This window comes from Mesoplodon bidens (genome assembly GCF_964165515.1).
Source record: "Mesoplodon bidens genome assembly, chromosome: 7".
Lineage (NCBI taxonomy): Eukaryota > Metazoa > Chordata > Mammalia > Artiodactyla > Ziphiidae > Mesoplodon > Mesoplodon bidens.
In genome coordinates this window covers 36,587,899-36,604,444 of record NC_138164.1, presented here as the reverse complement: position 1 = coordinate 36,604,444, position 16,546 = coordinate 36,587,899, and the positions used below count along the sequence as shown (strand labels likewise).

Below are 16,546 nucleotides of genomic sequence, written 5' to 3'. Positions count from 1 at the left end.
GACACATGTCTGTTTGTTTCTGGGTTCCTTGGCTGGGCCATCTGCTGGCACTACCTGCTGTTTGCATATTTTCTTTTTTTTTTTTAATTATTTATTTATGGCTATGTTGGGGCTTCGTTTCTGTGCGAGGGCTTTCTCTAGTTGTGGCAAGCGGGGACTACTCTTCCTCGCGGTGCGCGGGCCTCTCACTATCGTGGACTCTCTTGTTGCAGAGCACAGGCTCCAGGCGCACAGGCTCAGTAATTGTGGCTCACGGGCCCAGCTGCTCCGCGGCATGTGGGATCTTCCCAGACCAGGGCTCGAACCCATGTCCCCTGCATTGGCAGGCAGATTCTCAACCACTGCGCCACCAGGGAAGCCCTACATATTTTCTTGATACTCCCTCCCCTTGCCTCCGTACGCCACCCTAAGCTCCCAGAATCTAATTAGGAGTAGATGGTCCCCAGAACGACAAAACTAGGATTTTAATAGTTGTAGTGCGACTTCTATAGGTGTGACATGGTATTGGACAAAGCTCCAATTCTCTCACAGACGCTCCCCTAATAGCAGAGGCAGTGAACACTATCTTTGATGGCTCCTATTTTACCTTAAATATTCAGGTGAATTCGGTGGTTTATGATTGACATTGTAAGTTACTATTAGAAAAAAAGTGTCTCTGTGTTTATCCTGTGGTTTTTGTTTTGTTTTTTCGGTACGTGGGCCTCTCACTGTTGTGGCCTCTCCCGTTGCGGAGCCCAGGCTCCGGACACGCAGGCTCAGCGGCCATGGCTCACGGGCCCAGCCGCTTCGTGGCATGTGGGATCTTCCCGGACTGGGGCACGAACCCGCGTCCCCTGCATCGGTAGGCGGACTCTCAACCACTGCGCCATCAGGGAAGCCCTATCCTGTGGTTTTTAAGTATCCCTGCACACTCTGCCTGTCTCTGGAGTATTAAGTCCAGTTGCGCTGTTTTTACCTCTTTGTTTATTGAGATTATTATTTACTTGCATTAAAATGTACCAATTTCAAAGGTACAGTTTGATTAATTTTGGTAATTGTATACCAGGTGTAACCACCACCACGACCCAGATATAGAAAAGTTACTTACCCTTTAAAAGTTTTCCATCCCAATTTGCCCCAATTCAGTTTTGAGACACTTTATTGAGTTTTACTGCTTTCTCTAACATCGACTCTCCGGGTGATTTAGGAAAGTCACTTTACCTCTCTGGATGTGTTTTTGCTTTTATAACATGAAAAATGCCAGAACAGATGTGTTACCAAGGGCCCTTGCAATACTTTCAGAAAATGAGGGGGTAGGGTAAGGGCGGGAATCTCAGCCTTGCGTCCTCATTCTTCACATAGCACACGCACGTGGCAGATCCTAGTGGGAAAAGCCTGTGGTCGCATCAGAGAGAATTAGGTTTCCATCTCCTCTCTTGCTAGTGTGTGTGTAACCTTTTGTAAGCATCAGCTTTCTCATCTCCAATATCAGGCTTATTAACAAGGCCTATTTGTTTACTGTTGTGAGTATGAATTGAGATGCACCGGCAGCCTTAAATGTTAGTTGGTATTTGTATTATGGCATAATAGAAAGGCACTGCATTCAACCATGTCAGTTACTACACGTTTATGCAGGCTGATTCTCACAGCCACGCCTGTCGTACAAGCGCGACGTAAAGCGGGTCTGCTTTACGGCACCCTGCTTCCGCCGTAAAGCGCCGTTGGCAATCCCGCGTGAGTGGGTTGAGGAGACGACTTCCAGGTGAAAAACGCGATTCTTGGAGGTTGGCTGACTTGACGTCTTCCCCATGGGCAAACGCGGGAGCCGGAGCCGGAGCCGGAGCCGGAGCCGGAGCCGGAGCCGGAGCCGGAGCCGGAGCCGGAGCCGGAGCCAGAGCCAGCTGCTCAACTCCCTAACTAAAAAGCAGAAGAAGCATCTAAGGGATTTCGGCGAGGAGCATCCCTTCTATGACAGGTATGGAGAGGCGAGGCTGGGACCGGCGCTGCCGGCGTCCTTTCCCGGTGGGAGCCCGCGTGTCCCCGCGTTTGGTCCGCCGGTGCCCCGGGGGTAGTGACAGGGCAGCTCCCGCCGCGTGCCACGCTGCCCCGGCGCCGGCCTAGCTCCCCCGGGGATCCTGGCGGCTTCCCGCCTGAGATGGGGTTCTTCTCCGGTCTTCCTACCCTTTGTTGAGCCTGTAGTTTTATGCTAGACGGCACGCCTCCTGTGTGGCGACTGGGCAGAGGTTTTATAAGCTTGTGTTCGTTTTCTATGTTTTTAAAGAATTGCTTGGGGGCTTCTCTGGTGGCGCAGTGGTTAAGAATCCGCCTGCCAACGGAAGGGACAGGGGTTCGAGCCCTGGTCCGGGAAGATCCCACATGCCGCGGTGCAAGTAAGCCCGTGCGCCACAACTATTGAGCCTGCACTCTAGAGCCCGCGAGCCACAACTACTGAGCCAGGGTGGTGCAACTACTGATGCCCGCGAGCCTAGAGCCCCTGCTCCGCAACAAGAGAAGCCACCTCTCGCCGCAACTAGAGAAAGCCCGGGCGCAGCAACGAAGACCCATAGCAGGCAAAAATAAATGAATTAAATAAGTTAAAAAAATAAAAAAAGAATTGCTTGGGACCCTCGACATCACCTATCTATTCAATGACCATGAGGAAACTAATGTTTGGGTAGTTGTGGGTTCCTCTCTAAGTGTCCAGACTCTCAGTTATGATCTTAGTGCTCATCCCACCCCTTTGGGCTGCTTTATCAACAGTTAGAGGGATAGTCTACTTAAGAAATCTGCTAGAAAAGGTGAACCCCGAGGGCTTTTATTTGCCAAAATTTCCCGTCTTTTGGATGAGAGCCTGTTACTGTGTGACTGTAGTATTTGTCATGTGGTCTTGTTAGACTTTTTCATTCGTCTCTTATTATCTATTTGGCATATCCTTCCAAAACCTGTCCAAATGCATATGGAGTTTTTACTTGACAATAGATATAATGTATTTATAACGGTATAGTCTGCCATGTTCATTTAAAGTTGTATCATTAGACTTTTCCTAATTGCTACCTACTAGTAGTTAAAGTTTAACATTGCCTGTTTCTTCTCAGGGTTTCCAGAAAGGAAGCAAAACCACAGACTTGTCAACTGGTAATGCTTTATACCTTCTTTATGATAGTAGATTCTGGACTGTTACTTTTAAGATTATATATGGTAGTAAAGTTTGGCTACATTTCCACTCTCTTTGATTTTAGATGTAAGCTATACTTTAGTAATATTGCTTAGTTTTAAGTGCAGATGTCTGTTAAAATGCCATTGTGATAACTAATACAGTATAGAGTATGAAACTGTCCTGAGAGATTAGCCTGTTAGAACCTGTTAAGGAGGCTTACCAGAGGGCTCTTGGTGAATCCTAAGATGGAATGTCATGTTTGCTTAACATAAAATAGAGTGCAAAATCATCAACGGTCTTATTTCATTACCACAGACTCAGAAATAAAGTATACTTTTTTGTTGTAAGTTTTCCTGTTGCTCCTTTAAAGGTGCCAAATGTCTGACACATAGGTTAGATCGCCTTATAACCTAAAGCTCCATGTGTTTAGTTTGCTGCCTTCCCATGTGGAACATGAGCAGTTCAAAGAAGAGGAAGCGCTTCTAGAATCATAGCTAGATTAGCTGTTTGAAACAAATTTGGTGCTAGGTTTGGTTGAATAGATAGGACTGCGTATTTGCAGAAAAGCTAGTTTTTATTTAGAAAAGTCTGAACTTGATTCCACTGTGGGCCTGATGATAGTCGTGGGGTAGCAACAAGAACAGTATAATTTTTGTTTTTAAAATCCCCATTTTCCTTTTAGTCAGAGAGTTTATAGATACTTCAAGTTCTGAAAGTGAAGCATAGAGTGAACCAGAACAAGTTTCTGGTTACAACAGACTACTTGCCACATTAAAGGATGTCTCCAAGGAAGATGAGGAGGAGGAAGAGGAAGAAGACAGTGTTCTAGATGAGACAGAAATGAATCTTGAAGATGGCGATAGTGACGTCATTGTGGAGGAAGAGATGGCAGTGGAGTCTACTGACATGCAGAAGAGTGAGTGTCTGTGATGTGGGTTTATCATCTTTGCAGGGACCACAGACAGATTGCCCCAGGGGCAGGGTGCCTTGTACCACAGAGCTGGGTGAAAGCACATGGATTCAAAGCAGAGATTCTTAACATTGTTGGGCTCTGTGATATCTTCAAGAATCTGATGAAAACACATGACCCTCTGGCCATAAAAATGCAGAAATGACATTTTTGCTTATGATTTCCAGGATTTCATCAATCCTACTTCAAATTCCCCTGATTGGGAGGAAAGGGAACATAATTCTGTTTTTGTAATGGTCTCAATTTATGAAAGAGATGATTGTTCCTGCCTTAGAGGAACCAAGTTGAATGGAAGATAGACATAAAATATACAAAACTTTTCAAGCACCGAATCTGAATGGAACCGATAAATATAAGGTGTTAAAGAGATGCAAAGTGGTCACATGCTGCCAGGGTGAATGAGGGGAGGCTTCAGAGAAGAGCTGGGACTGAAAGCTGAAAGGGACTCTGTCTCACTCAGACATCTAGGTGACTTTTTTTTTTTTAATTATTATTAATTTATTTATTTTGGGCTGCATTGTGTCTTTGTTGCAGTGCGCCGGCTTCTCACTGTGGTGGCTTCTCTTGTTGTGGAACATGGGCTCTAGGCACGTGGGCTTCAGTAGTTGTGGCACACGGGCTCAGTAGTTGTGGCTCACGGGCTCTAGAGCACAGGCTCTGTAGTTGTGGCGCACGGGCTTAGTTGCTCGGCGGCATGTGGGATCTTCCCAGACTAGGGCTTGAAACCACGTCCCCTGCATTAGCAGGCGAATTCTTAACCACTGTGCCACCAGGGAAGTCCCCATAGGTGACTTTTTAATTTAACTTTAAAATCAACTTTATTGAAGTATGAATTAACATTCAACAAGGTGTACCCGTTTTAAGCATGTAATTTGATAAGTCTTGACAAATGTGTATATCTATATTGTCGTCGCCAAAGTCAAGATACAGAACACTTCCAATACCTGCAAAAAGTTCCTTCTTGTCCTTTCACAGTCAGTTTCCCAGGCCTGGCATCAGGCAACCACTGACATGCTTTCTTTCACTATGTATTAGTGTTTCCTATTCTAGAAATTCATATGAATGGAAGCATACAACAAGTACCCTTTTGCACGTGGCTTCTTTGGCTCCTCATGTTGTTGTGACTCATCCGTGTAGCTCATATTAGTAATTCATTTCTTTTTATTACTGGAATAGTAGTCCATTGTCTGAATATATCTGGGTCACTTTTTATGTTCTATTATCTTAATGCCTACTTGCCTTACTGTATTTTTTTCTATACTTTAAGGTGTCACACACCATTCTTAGTATTTTCATTCATCACTTGGACTCGGATAAAAAAATCGTTGCCTCAGACTTAGGGATTGTTTTAATTTTGTTGGTTTTCCAGTTTTCTTTCATGTTTTAGGTTTTTAAAAATGAAAAGTTTGGCTTTTTAAATTATAAAAGTAATATATATTTACTGTAAAATTTTAAGAGGGTAATATAGTTAACGTATATCTCCTCCCCCGTGGGATGAACACCTTTAACATTTTATAGAACCTTCCAGACTACTTTTTTATGGATATATGAGTGAATATATATTTGTGTGTATGTGCATAATGGCCTCATACATTTCTGTAAGTTACTTTTTTCTTTAATAATATAACGTGTGTAACTGTGGGTTACTGCAGCTAGAACCCTGGTGTCCAAACTCCCAGGCCAAATCTCCTTCTACTACATTACACTACCATGGGGAGGTTTAAAAAAGAAAGGGAAAGTATGAAGGGTGATTTTTTCCATAAATTAAATCAACTTGAAAAGGCGCATTTGGAGAGTCAGAGAGTACTGATATTGTTAGAAAGAAGAAAGGTTTAAAAGCTGGTTAAATCTCATTCAAAAAAAAATCCATATGTACCACATTGTAAAAAAGAGAAGGAAGACGGCATTCATGATTACTGGGCTGGCAGGGTAGGGGACAGTTGCATGCTGGGGGTGACTCTCGTACTGGCTCTTCCACTCTTCACACTTGTGCTCGGCCAGGGCCAGGGACCGCTGAGGGAGATCAGAGGAGAGGGTGGTGCCTTGGGGGTTCCAGGGAGTTGTGCAGCTGGCTCCCTTGCCACCCAGACTGCCCCAGGGTTCCCAGCCCCAAGGATTATGGAGCATCCCCACACCTGTTTGCTCTGCAGTTGCTGTTCTGCAACACATTTTCTCCTCCAGCACTTTCTGCAGTGTCTCCTTGGCCTTCTGCTCATGGCTGTTTTTCTGGTCTTGCATCTGTAATAGCAACTTATTCATTCCCCAAGAAGTGTATTTCTGTAAATTTGAGGCAATTCAACAAATACACATTGACCAACTGTGTGCTAAAGCCTGAGCAGGGATACAGAAATGAAAAGAAATTGGTCCTTGCCCACAGGGCAGAGATGTCCGTAATCTGGTGGACCTTCTTCCAGGCTGGAGGCAGGCAGGGAGAGTCCCTCAGGTGATGTGAGAGGTGAGTGGGGATAAAAAACGGCCCTGGGCATGCTGGGCCTCCTCCCCTAGGCCTTCCACAGGCATTTGGACTCCGACATTTCCAAAGGGAAATCATCTTTCTAAACCTGCTCCTATCTCAGTGGCCAGCATCACCCCCCACCCAGTCTCCCAAACCCTAAACCAGGGAATCATCCTTGATTTCTCTCTCACCTTCTTCAAGGAATCAGTTCCTCATCAAGCTCTGTCAAGTCAGCGTCTTTAACGGCTCCTTCGTTACCTGTATCCTCTATCCCTACCGCCACCTCCTTAGTTCAGACCCTAGTGACACTATTATATGGATTATATAGAGACTATGTATTATCTTCATGCCTTGCCTCCCTTCAAACCCTTTTCAGTCCTGCAGCTAGAGGGTTCTTTCTAAAACTTAAATCTGATCCCATCACAACCTGCTTAGATCTCTCAGTGGTTCTCAGTGTTCTAAGAATCAGGTCCAAACTCCTTGGCATGGTTCCTACTTACAAGCCCAGACTTTCATCTCATGCTGCCTCCACGCAAGCTGAACTGCTTGTAGGTCCCCTAAGCACTGTGCTTTTCAGCCTCTGCCTTTGCCCATAAAGCTTCTTCTGCTTAGAGTATCTTGACCCACGCTTCTCACCTGGTTAATTTCTACCCATGTTCAAGATTCAGCCCTAGAATCATAAATTCTGATAAACTTGGCCAACCATACCTACCCCCGACTCTTTATGGATTAGGCAGTTTTACTGGTGTTCACATAGTATCTATATTTCTAATCTATTGACTCATCTGTCTCCTTTAAGGGATTGTAAACTCCTTTGAGGCAGGGAGCATTTTTATTTTTGTATTTTTTGTATTTTATTTATTTATTTATTTATTCATTTATTTTTTATTAGTTTCTGCTTTATAACAAAGTGAATCAGTTATACATATACATCTGTTCCCACATCCCTTCCCTCATGCATCTCCCTCCCTCCCACCCTCCCCATCCCACCCCTCCAGGCCGTCACAAAGCACCGAGCTGATCTCCCTGTGCTCTGCGGCTGCTTCCCACTATCTATCTACCTTACGTTTGGTAGTGTATATATGTCCATGCCTCTCTTTCCCTTTGTCACAGCTTACCCTTCCCCCTCCCCATATCCTCAAGTCCATTCTCAAGTAGGTCTGTGTCTTTATTCCCGTTTTACCCCTAGGTTTTTCATGACATTTTTATTTTTTTTTAATTCCGTATATATGTGTTAGCATACGGTATTTGTGTTTGTCTTTCTGACTTACTTCACACTGTATGACAGACTCTAGGTCTATCCACCTCATTAAAAATAGCTCTGTTTCGTTTCTTTTTATGGCTGAGTAATATTCTGTTGTATATATGTGCCACATCTTCTTTATCCATTCATCCGATGATGGACACTTAGGTTGTTTCCATCTGCGGGCTATTGTGAATAGAGCTGCAATGAACATTTTGGTACATGTCTCTTTTTGAATTATGGTTTTCTCAGGGTATATGCCTAGTAGTGGGATTGCTGGGTCATATGGTAGTTCTATTTTTAGTTTTTTAAGGAACCTCCATACTGTTCTCCATAGTGGCTGTACCAATTCACATTCCCACCAGCAGTGCAAGAGTGTTCCCTTTTCTCCACACCCTCTCCAGCATTTATTGTTTCTAGATTTCTTGATGATGGCCATTCTGACTGGTGTGAGATGATATCTCATTGTAGTTTTGATTTGCATTTCTCTAATGATTAATGATGTTGAGCATTCTTTCATGTGTTTGTTGGCAGTCTGTATATCTTCTTTGGAGAAATGCCTATTTAAGTCTTCTGCCCATTTTTGGATTGGGTTGTTTGTTTTTTTGCTATTGAGCTGCATGAGCTGTTTATAAATTTTGGAGATTAATCCTTTGTGCGTTGCTTCATTTGCAAATATTTTCTCCCATTCTGAGGGTTGTCTTTTGGTCTTGTTTATGGTTTCCTTTGCTGTGCAAAAGCTTTTAAGTTTCATTAGGTCCCTTTTGTTTATCTTTGTTTTTATTTCCATTTCTCTAGGAGGTGGGTCCAAAAGGATCTTGCTGTGATTTATGTCATAGAGTGTTCTGCCTATGTTTTCCTCTAAGAGTTTGATAGTTTCTGGCCTTATATTTAGGTCTTTAATCCATTTTGAGCTTATTTTTGTGTATGGTGTTAGGGAATGATCTAATCTCATACTTCTACATGTCCCTGTCCAGTTTTCCCAGCACCACTTATTGAAGAGGCTTTCCTTTCTCCACTGTACATTCCTGCCTCCTTTATCAAAGATAAGTTGAGCATATGTGCGTGGGTTTACCTCTGGGCTTTCTATCCTGTTCCATTGATCTATCTTTCTGTTTTTGTGCCAGTACCACACTGTCTTGATTACTGTAGCTTTGTAGTATAGTCTGAAGAGGGAGCATTTTTAAAAAACTAAAATTATTTTTGTAGGCTTGGGGATCTGAACAATATTCAGTAAAGTCAAGTTTTAAAAATTAATACATTTGTATTTTTAGAATTTCTCCTGGCTTCAAGGTGAAAAAGAAAAAGACACAAAAGCAGCTTTGCAAATTCACTGGGGGTCTTGCCTTTCCAGTGCTTTTCATCTTTACGCCCTGTGATTTTTGGGAAAGCAGGAGCCTTTTACTGTTGCTTCTGGGTTACCCAACTGGGTAAGAGATAGTCTAGATAATGCAGATTTAGAGTTCAATATCAAATCATTTCCATTTAGCTTTGGAGTCATCTGAAAATTTGGATTTAAATGTTGAGTGGGTCTTATGTTCTTGGAATTGTCATTAGAAACCAGATACAGGAGTTACTGGTTGAGATCATACATGGTTATGTCCAGGTTATTGGACTTAACCATGCTGGTCACTGACCAGCTTTATCCCCCTTTGAAAACGAGTAGACTGGCATTCTGGATTATATGTCAGTCTCTTACGAGCTTGGTTGGCATTACTGAAAAAATAAAAGTTGTGGATCCACAAACCCATAGACTCTATAGGCTATGTTCCGCTGCAGAATTCTAACTACATGGCCACCTTATCTTCCTAACATCAAGTGGGAGCAGTCTGGCCGGTCCATCTCGTTCTCTTGATCTTGAGTCCTCTGCAAAAGACATCCCCCTTTTCTGTGCCAGCACATACGTCACAGCCCTGAAGAAAGTGTAGACATCTGAGATACGTTAACAGTGGGGGAGGGCTGATATCCCGTGAACAGACACATAGATGCCTGTTAGACCTGGAAATTGAAAACCAGAGAGGCGGGGCCACACTGGTTTTGGCCCAGGCCACCAGCCACTGGTGTTCCCAGCAAAATGTTCCCAATGTGGGAGTTTGAGGAAGCAGGGAAAGGCAGGTGGTGTGAGTTTATTAGGACTTGAGGCCCTCAGCCTCGCACTGAGGCCAGCTGAACCCCCAGAGCGTGCTTCCTGCCCTCCTATGGGCTGCTACTCCTAAAGGTACTTGGTTTCAACAGTTATTTGTGCATCAGATTAAAGACTGAAGGGAGAGGGAACTGCAAGCCTAAATTCTTCATATCATACGCCACCTCCCTTTCTCTTCTTATTATATAAGCAATTCATGTGAAAAACAAATAAGGCAAACAAAACAAAACAAAATTACCTGAAGTCTTGCTATCCAAAAGTTACCATGAGTATTTTGGTGTATACTTGTTCCAGATTTTTCTTTATTTTCAACCCTTCATTAAGGCCATTGTTGTCCTGACAGATGATGCTGCCACAAGCACTTGAGATGAGGCTCCTCTTTTTAAAATACTGTATTTGCATTTGGCTTAATTTGTCTCAGGCCTTGCCTTGCCTGGTCCCCAGCGTGGTGTCTTCTGCTGCAGTCTCTGTAAATTGGAGTTGGGGTGATGGGGCGGTCAGGCAGGGCTGTGTGTATCTGTGTCTGTACGAGGGAGGGCGGGCACACTTTCCAGTGTTTCTGGGCAACAAGCAGGCACTCACTGCAGTTTCCTATCCCTCAGGCCTGGGCTGTGGAGACAGGGGAAGTACCAGGAAGGGGTGGACGACCCCGACCCAGCTAAATGGAAGGCCCAGCTCCGCTGTGCGCTCAACAAGAGCAGGGAATTCAACCTGATGTACGACGGCACCAAGGAGGTGCCCATGAACCCAGTGAAGATATATCAAGTGTGTGACATCCCCCAGCCCCAGGGCTCTATCATTAACCCAGGTGAGGCCCCAGCTGCTGGGGAGAAGGTGGACAGTGTGCCAGGTTCCGGGCTGGACCCTTAAAGCGATAGTCGACTTGAAAGTCGCCTCGCTTACAAAGTTGAAGACTGGTAAATAAAGCAAGAAATGCTGTCCCTAGAAAGAACCCAGAGAACAAAAGATATAAACTCAGCACAGTCTTCCTGCCCACCCAGTGGAACAGTAAAGCATTAGAAAGAAGAGGGGGTATTGAGTTCTATAAAAAATAACTTCTCTTGGGACTCAACACTGAGAAGAGAGGCCAGGTAGTTTAGAAGAAGGAGGGCTTAAAACTTAGAAGGTCTGAGTTATAAACCTCGGTCTTTCCATTTCACTACTTGTGGGACATTGAATCAAGTCATTCAACGTTTTGAGCCTCAGCTTCTTCCACTATAAAATCTGGGTTCTCATCTTTCCTGCGTATTTCAAAGGCTGTTCTAAGAATCAATTGCCATGACATTATGAAGGCTATTAAGTTCTCTTTATAAATGATGGGTAAGTGATCATTTAATTTGTATGGTATTTTTCCTAGGAGAATACCACCTGATCCCTATATTTACTCAATGTTGAGCCAGTTCCGACTAAGAGCCAGATAATTTAGACTTGACCTCCAGTGAATCTAGTGAGGCTCTGCCATGAGGGAAGGGTCTGTCTTCACAGTAAGCTTATAAAGGAGAGAAGCTGTGCTCCTTGGGTCCTTAGAAGGGATGCGAATGTGTAGAAAGGGGTTTAGAGTAGGAATTAAAAGGTTTCTAGGAGAAGGGAGTAGGGTCTGCAGCTCCTGGATAGGGGAGGGGATGAGAGCTTGCACTGGGGCTCCGTAGGAGGAGCTGGGAGTGGGGTGAACACCCTTGGTTCCCACTCTTTGGCATTGAGGGTGCACACTGAACCCAAGGAACCTCTGTGCTGGCAGTGCCTAGCTTGAACAGTGGGTCAGCTGCAGGGATGACAGTGCAACGTGAGCGCCTCACTTTTGACCTTTGTGTGTGTGTGTGTGTGTTTCTCGGGTAGGATCCACTGGATCTGCTCCTTGGGATGAGAAAGATAATGATGTGGATGAAGAAGATGAGGAAGGTGAGCTGGACCAGTCACAGCACCACGTTCCCATCCAGGACACCTTCCCCTTCCTGAACATCAATGGTGAGTGGGGTGGGGGGTGGGACAGAGGCATGGAGAGGATGTAAGGGGCTTTGATTTTGCAACCGTTGACACCATATCCACCATTGCACTGGGAGCAGCGACCAGGCCCTGGGGCCAGGCTGCCAGTCTGTTAGCAAGTAGGAGTTATAGGCAAAGAAACTCTGTAGGCATAGTTATCCCAGTGGGGTGGCTTCTAGGCAGAGAGAGCATCTTCTGAATCTTATGTGATAATTCAGAGAAATTAAAAAATGAAATTCATTCTCAATCCCGCATACAAATACACAAGCTGTTACAAATTTTGCTGATTTCCTTCAGGCCAAGTGCAGGGATCCTTTTCGTGAATTGTAGGCAAACTCTTCTGCTATTTCCCTCGGTACAAATTTTCTGTCACTGCCTTAACAGCCTCTGCTAAGGCTGTATCGTGGGAAACTTGTGGCTCTACAGCTCTTAATACTAGGCTCTGATAAAATTTCTCTACTAGAGACGTTTATCTTTTTAAAATTTATTTATTTATTAATTTATTTTTTGTGGTACGCGGGCCTTTCACTGTTGTGGCCTCTCCCATTGCGGAGCACAGGCTCCGGACGCGCAGGCTCGGCGGCCATGGCTCACGGGCCCAGCCGCTCCGCGACATGTGGGATCTTCCCGGACCGGGGCACGAACCCGTGTCCCCTGCATCAGCAGGCGGACTCTCAACCACTGCGCCACCAGGGAAGCCCTCTCTTTTTTTTAAATTGACTCTTTGAATTCAGCTTCCCAGGAAAGATGCGTTTAGAGGTTGGAGGGTCCCTGTGAGACAGAGCAGGTACTGCACCTCCCATTGCACGTTCTGAGGACGCTCAACCACAAGGTGAACTGCTCTTCCACAGCATCTTCACGTGAACTTTTCACTGACATGCTCCTAGTCATATGACTTGCATTCAGTTGAGTAGCTTTTCACTACTTTTCTAAGTTCCATCTGGCTGCTAGAGTCAAAGGAGATACTTTTGCCACCTAGAAAATTTAGTATATGAAGAGGATTCCTGTAGGATTTTGGAGTCCCCTTCCCTAGGTGATGCCCCTTCTTTTGAGAATCAGGAAATGACTCTTATCTGTCTACTTGCCCTCCTTCACTTACCCTGTCATTTAGAACCTTGCAACCAAGTGATGAGTAAAGACAACGATCATAGAGCTCTCTCAGGTTAATACTGCCACAGCTACATTCCCACTTGGTGCAATTTTAAGATTTGGACATTTGGAAATGTGAGATCCTTTCCCAAATCTTTGGCTCACTCATTCTGTTATTCTCACCCCTTAAACGGATGCAACCCATTTCCAGGATCATGATTTCCCTTTTTTTTTTTTTTCATGTTTTTTTAAAGCTAATATTGTGTGTCCGTACGTTATGGGCCACCTTGGATCCTTTATGGAAACATGTGAACATATATTAAAAATAAAAAAGTAAAATGTGGCCCTACAGCCACACCGGGATTTCATTGCCCTGAGAGAGGAGTTGGGGCACATCAGTGACTTCCACGAAGCCTATACTTTCAAACAGGCTCCGGGCCAGCCAATTTCCGGCTTCAGCAAGGAGAATGTTCCAGCGGTAACCAACAAGGAGAACCTGGCGACGCCGGTCTCGACTCCATTCCTGGAGCCGACCCTGGGGAGCGACGGCTCTGCGGTCACGTTCGGGAAAACCCAAGAGGATCCCAAACCATTTTGCGTGGGCAGTGCCCCACCGAGTGTGGACGTCACGCCCACCGACACCAAACACGGAGCTGACGAGGCAGGATCAACCGATGGCAAAGTTCTGAACCCGAAGCCATCTAAGCTGGCAAAGAGAATCGCAAACTTCGCTGGTTACGTGGGTGACCGGTTCAAGTGTGTCGCTACCGGACTGTACGCAGACTCTAGTCAGCCTGGCCGGGACCAGCGGGCATTGCAGGTGAGCCCCCCCCCCAATCCGAATTTCAGGAGCCTGACCAGTTGTCAGGTTTTTTTAATGTGTGAAGAGGAGGGGGCCGGGGGTATGATAGGGCAGGACACCGGGCTGATTTGGTTAACGAAGCTTAGGGTAATTGAAATGTTTGAAATGTGTCCAGTAAGGGGACGTAAGTGGATACTTGAGGTTATTCTGTAGATTTTAAGCGAACTCCACTCGAATGCTGATAACGGAAGTTTTAATTATTGCGAAGGATGTCTAAAAGACTGCATGACATTTACCTATCAATCGCTTTGATTTCTCTGCCGTTACTGTACGTTAACAAATATACCTAAAAGCGCTGCTTAGAATGCCTTACGTGATACTTGGTGGAGGTGTGTAGCGGCCGCATGTCTGTGAGATTCGTGCAATTTTTTTTTCCACCCAAAAAACAAACAAATAAACAAAACAAAAAAACAAACCTTGCTTAAAGGGATAGAGTATGTATTTAACTTGCTAGTGAATGATAGATGTTGTATAGGAATTTCCTTAAGATATTTTACTTTTAATTAAAAGACAAATAAAGCCAAATTGTTTTGCAATGTTAAGAAAAAAATTGGTTTATGCTTATAAAAATGGATGAAGTTATCTAAATGATGCATTGAGTGCCCATTTTAATTACATAGATGGAAGGATTACAAGAGGACAGTATTTTATGTCTACCCGCTGCTTACTGTGAGGTCAGTTCTTCAAATTTTTATTACTAGAATCTTCCATAAACCTTTTGAGTTAAATTTCATTTCCAAATATACAAAGGGAAGTTTGTGGGCCATGGTCGTCTTTATTCACTGTGCATTTGTTTTCTTTTCTGTTGTGTTTTTGTTTCGTTTTCTTTGCGTTGTGTTTTTGTTTTGTTTTATTTACCTTCGAAAGAGAATGTCTGTCTCTATGCCACAGTGTATGTATGGCTATACATACACACCACATATATCTCTACATACATATGGCTTTACAAAGAAAGAGTGTGTGACTAGTTACACATAGACACTCTTACGTTTTATCGTTCAATTTTAAAATATCTCAGTTGTATCATAAATTGTGGTTGGTTTTGGGCAAACTTTTCTTTGAAGATACTTTCCTTTAAGGTAAGGGCAGTGAAATAGCTTTGGTGGTAAGGTGTGTCTTTTTTCCATCTCCGTTCTCTTTGTAGCGTGCAGTGATGCGCTTCTCAGAGTTGGAGATGAAAGAGCGAGAAGGTGGCCACCCCACGACCAAAGACTCCGAGGTGCGCAAATTCAGCCCCGCTGACTGGGAAAGGCTGAAAGGAAGTCAGGACAAAAAGCCAAAGTCGGTCGCCCCGGAGGAGGCCATTGCCGACCAGAACGACAGTGAGAGATGTAAGTGAACCCAGGCGGCTCGCGTGTGGTACCACATCGGTGGGAACGGGGCGCTTCCGCTCCCAGTGCCGAGGGAGGTGAGAGGAAACAGTACGCTTCCGACGGCCCAGCGTCTGGGTGCTGGCTGTTCGGAGAACGGGCTGCTCTGGGCACCCTTCCCAGCTGTGGATTGCAAGGCTGGTTGTCCTTTGGAGCGTTGCGGCATCCAGGAGTGAAGCACCTATGAAATGTTGTTCCCTGGCACGCGTCTCCTTTTTCCGGAGCAATGCTAGTCCTGTAGTTAGTCATAGTCTGATACAGTAGAGCAGAGGAATGGCAGTGCAGGACCTCCGGCGTAGCAGGTATGTGTTCTGTTTTGTAGCAGGTACGGACACGGGTTTTTGGTAGCAGTGGAATGGCACTTGCAGCCAGAGCCAGACCCTCCAGAGTGACAGTCTCCTGTGGGAGGGGGTGGACAGTACTCGGATTCTCCCTCCAGAGGCAGAGGTTTCGTTCAAGTGCGATGAGGGCTGATGAAGGCCCCAGAGAGATGAGCATCATTGTGTTCTGTGGAGGCTCGTTTGCAGCCATGAGGAGCTGACACCACGCTCCGAGGCCGTGGGACCAACGAGGCCGTTCTTCCCACCAGACGGCTCTGTTCTGTTCTGGAGGCCGAACTGGAGAGAAAGCTCGTGTTGGCCTCGAGTCACACTCTGCGGTCCCCTCGGCTGCTCCCCCACTGGGGTTGACTTCGGGCTTTGCCCTCGAGACTTCCTGGGCTAATGAGATGCGTTGGCAGCAAGTGGAGGTCTTTCTCCCGCTTTCTTCCGTGTGCGTGCTGGTGGCTGTGGCCTGCAGCCTGCTCCGGACCCCAGAAACCTCACCGGTGATGGTGAGTGAGGGCACCTCGGTGAACGTCGAGGACAGGGTGGGCGTGAAATCCTTCTGAGACGGGACAGTCGGGGGTTGTGGGCACGTTTGGGAGGCCCAGGCCCTTGGACCCGGTCGTAGGGTCGGCGTTCGCCCGCACGCTTAGGTCGTGGGTGCCTGATGCAGTTCGGGAAAATTGTGGTCAGCCACAGCGTGTGCTTCTCTCTGCTGCTTGGAGCACTGCCCTCCCCCAGCTCATCTTTGGGGTCAGACAAAGGCCTGTGGCCACGGTTCTGGGTAAGCCACACCGGGACCGGTGTGTCCTACGTGGCTCCCGTAGAAGGGGATTTCTGGGGCTAGTCAGTGGCGGCCTTACCCGAGGGATGGGGCTCTCGATGTGCCTGGAGTAGACGATTCCGAGCTCCTCCCCCTCGGGATTGGAATGAAAAACGGAGGGTCCAGGCCACCCTGAAGCAGCAAGAAGG

The 16,546-nt window shown here is 45.7% G+C and overlaps 1 protein-coding gene and 1 long non-coding RNA gene across 2 annotated transcripts; both read left to right on the top strand.

Moving 5' to 3' along the window:
* The first annotated feature begins 2,967 nt into the window (after positions 1-2,967).
* On the top strand, positions 2,968-12,192 carry LOC308619863. Its single transcript, XR_014016263.1, has 4 exons — positions 2,968-3,114; positions 3,819-4,052; positions 10,550-10,755; positions 11,784-12,192. It is a non-coding gene; the product is annotated as an uncharacterized lncRNA (long non-coding RNA).
* A 1,563-nt stretch (positions 12,193-13,755) lies between these two features.
* Positions 13,756-15,772, top strand: LOC308619855 (BCL-6 corepressor-like). The gene is made up of 4 exons (XM_081239081.1): positions 13,756-13,839; positions 14,502-14,555; positions 15,026-15,212; positions 15,574-15,772. Exons 2-4 carry the CDS (start codon positions 14,502-14,504, stop codon positions 15,597-15,599), a joined length of 267 nt encoding a protein of 88 aa, XP_081095207.1. The 5' UTR covers positions 13,756-13,839; the 3' UTR covers positions 15,600-15,772.
* Positions 15,773-16,546: the final 774 nt, after the last annotated feature.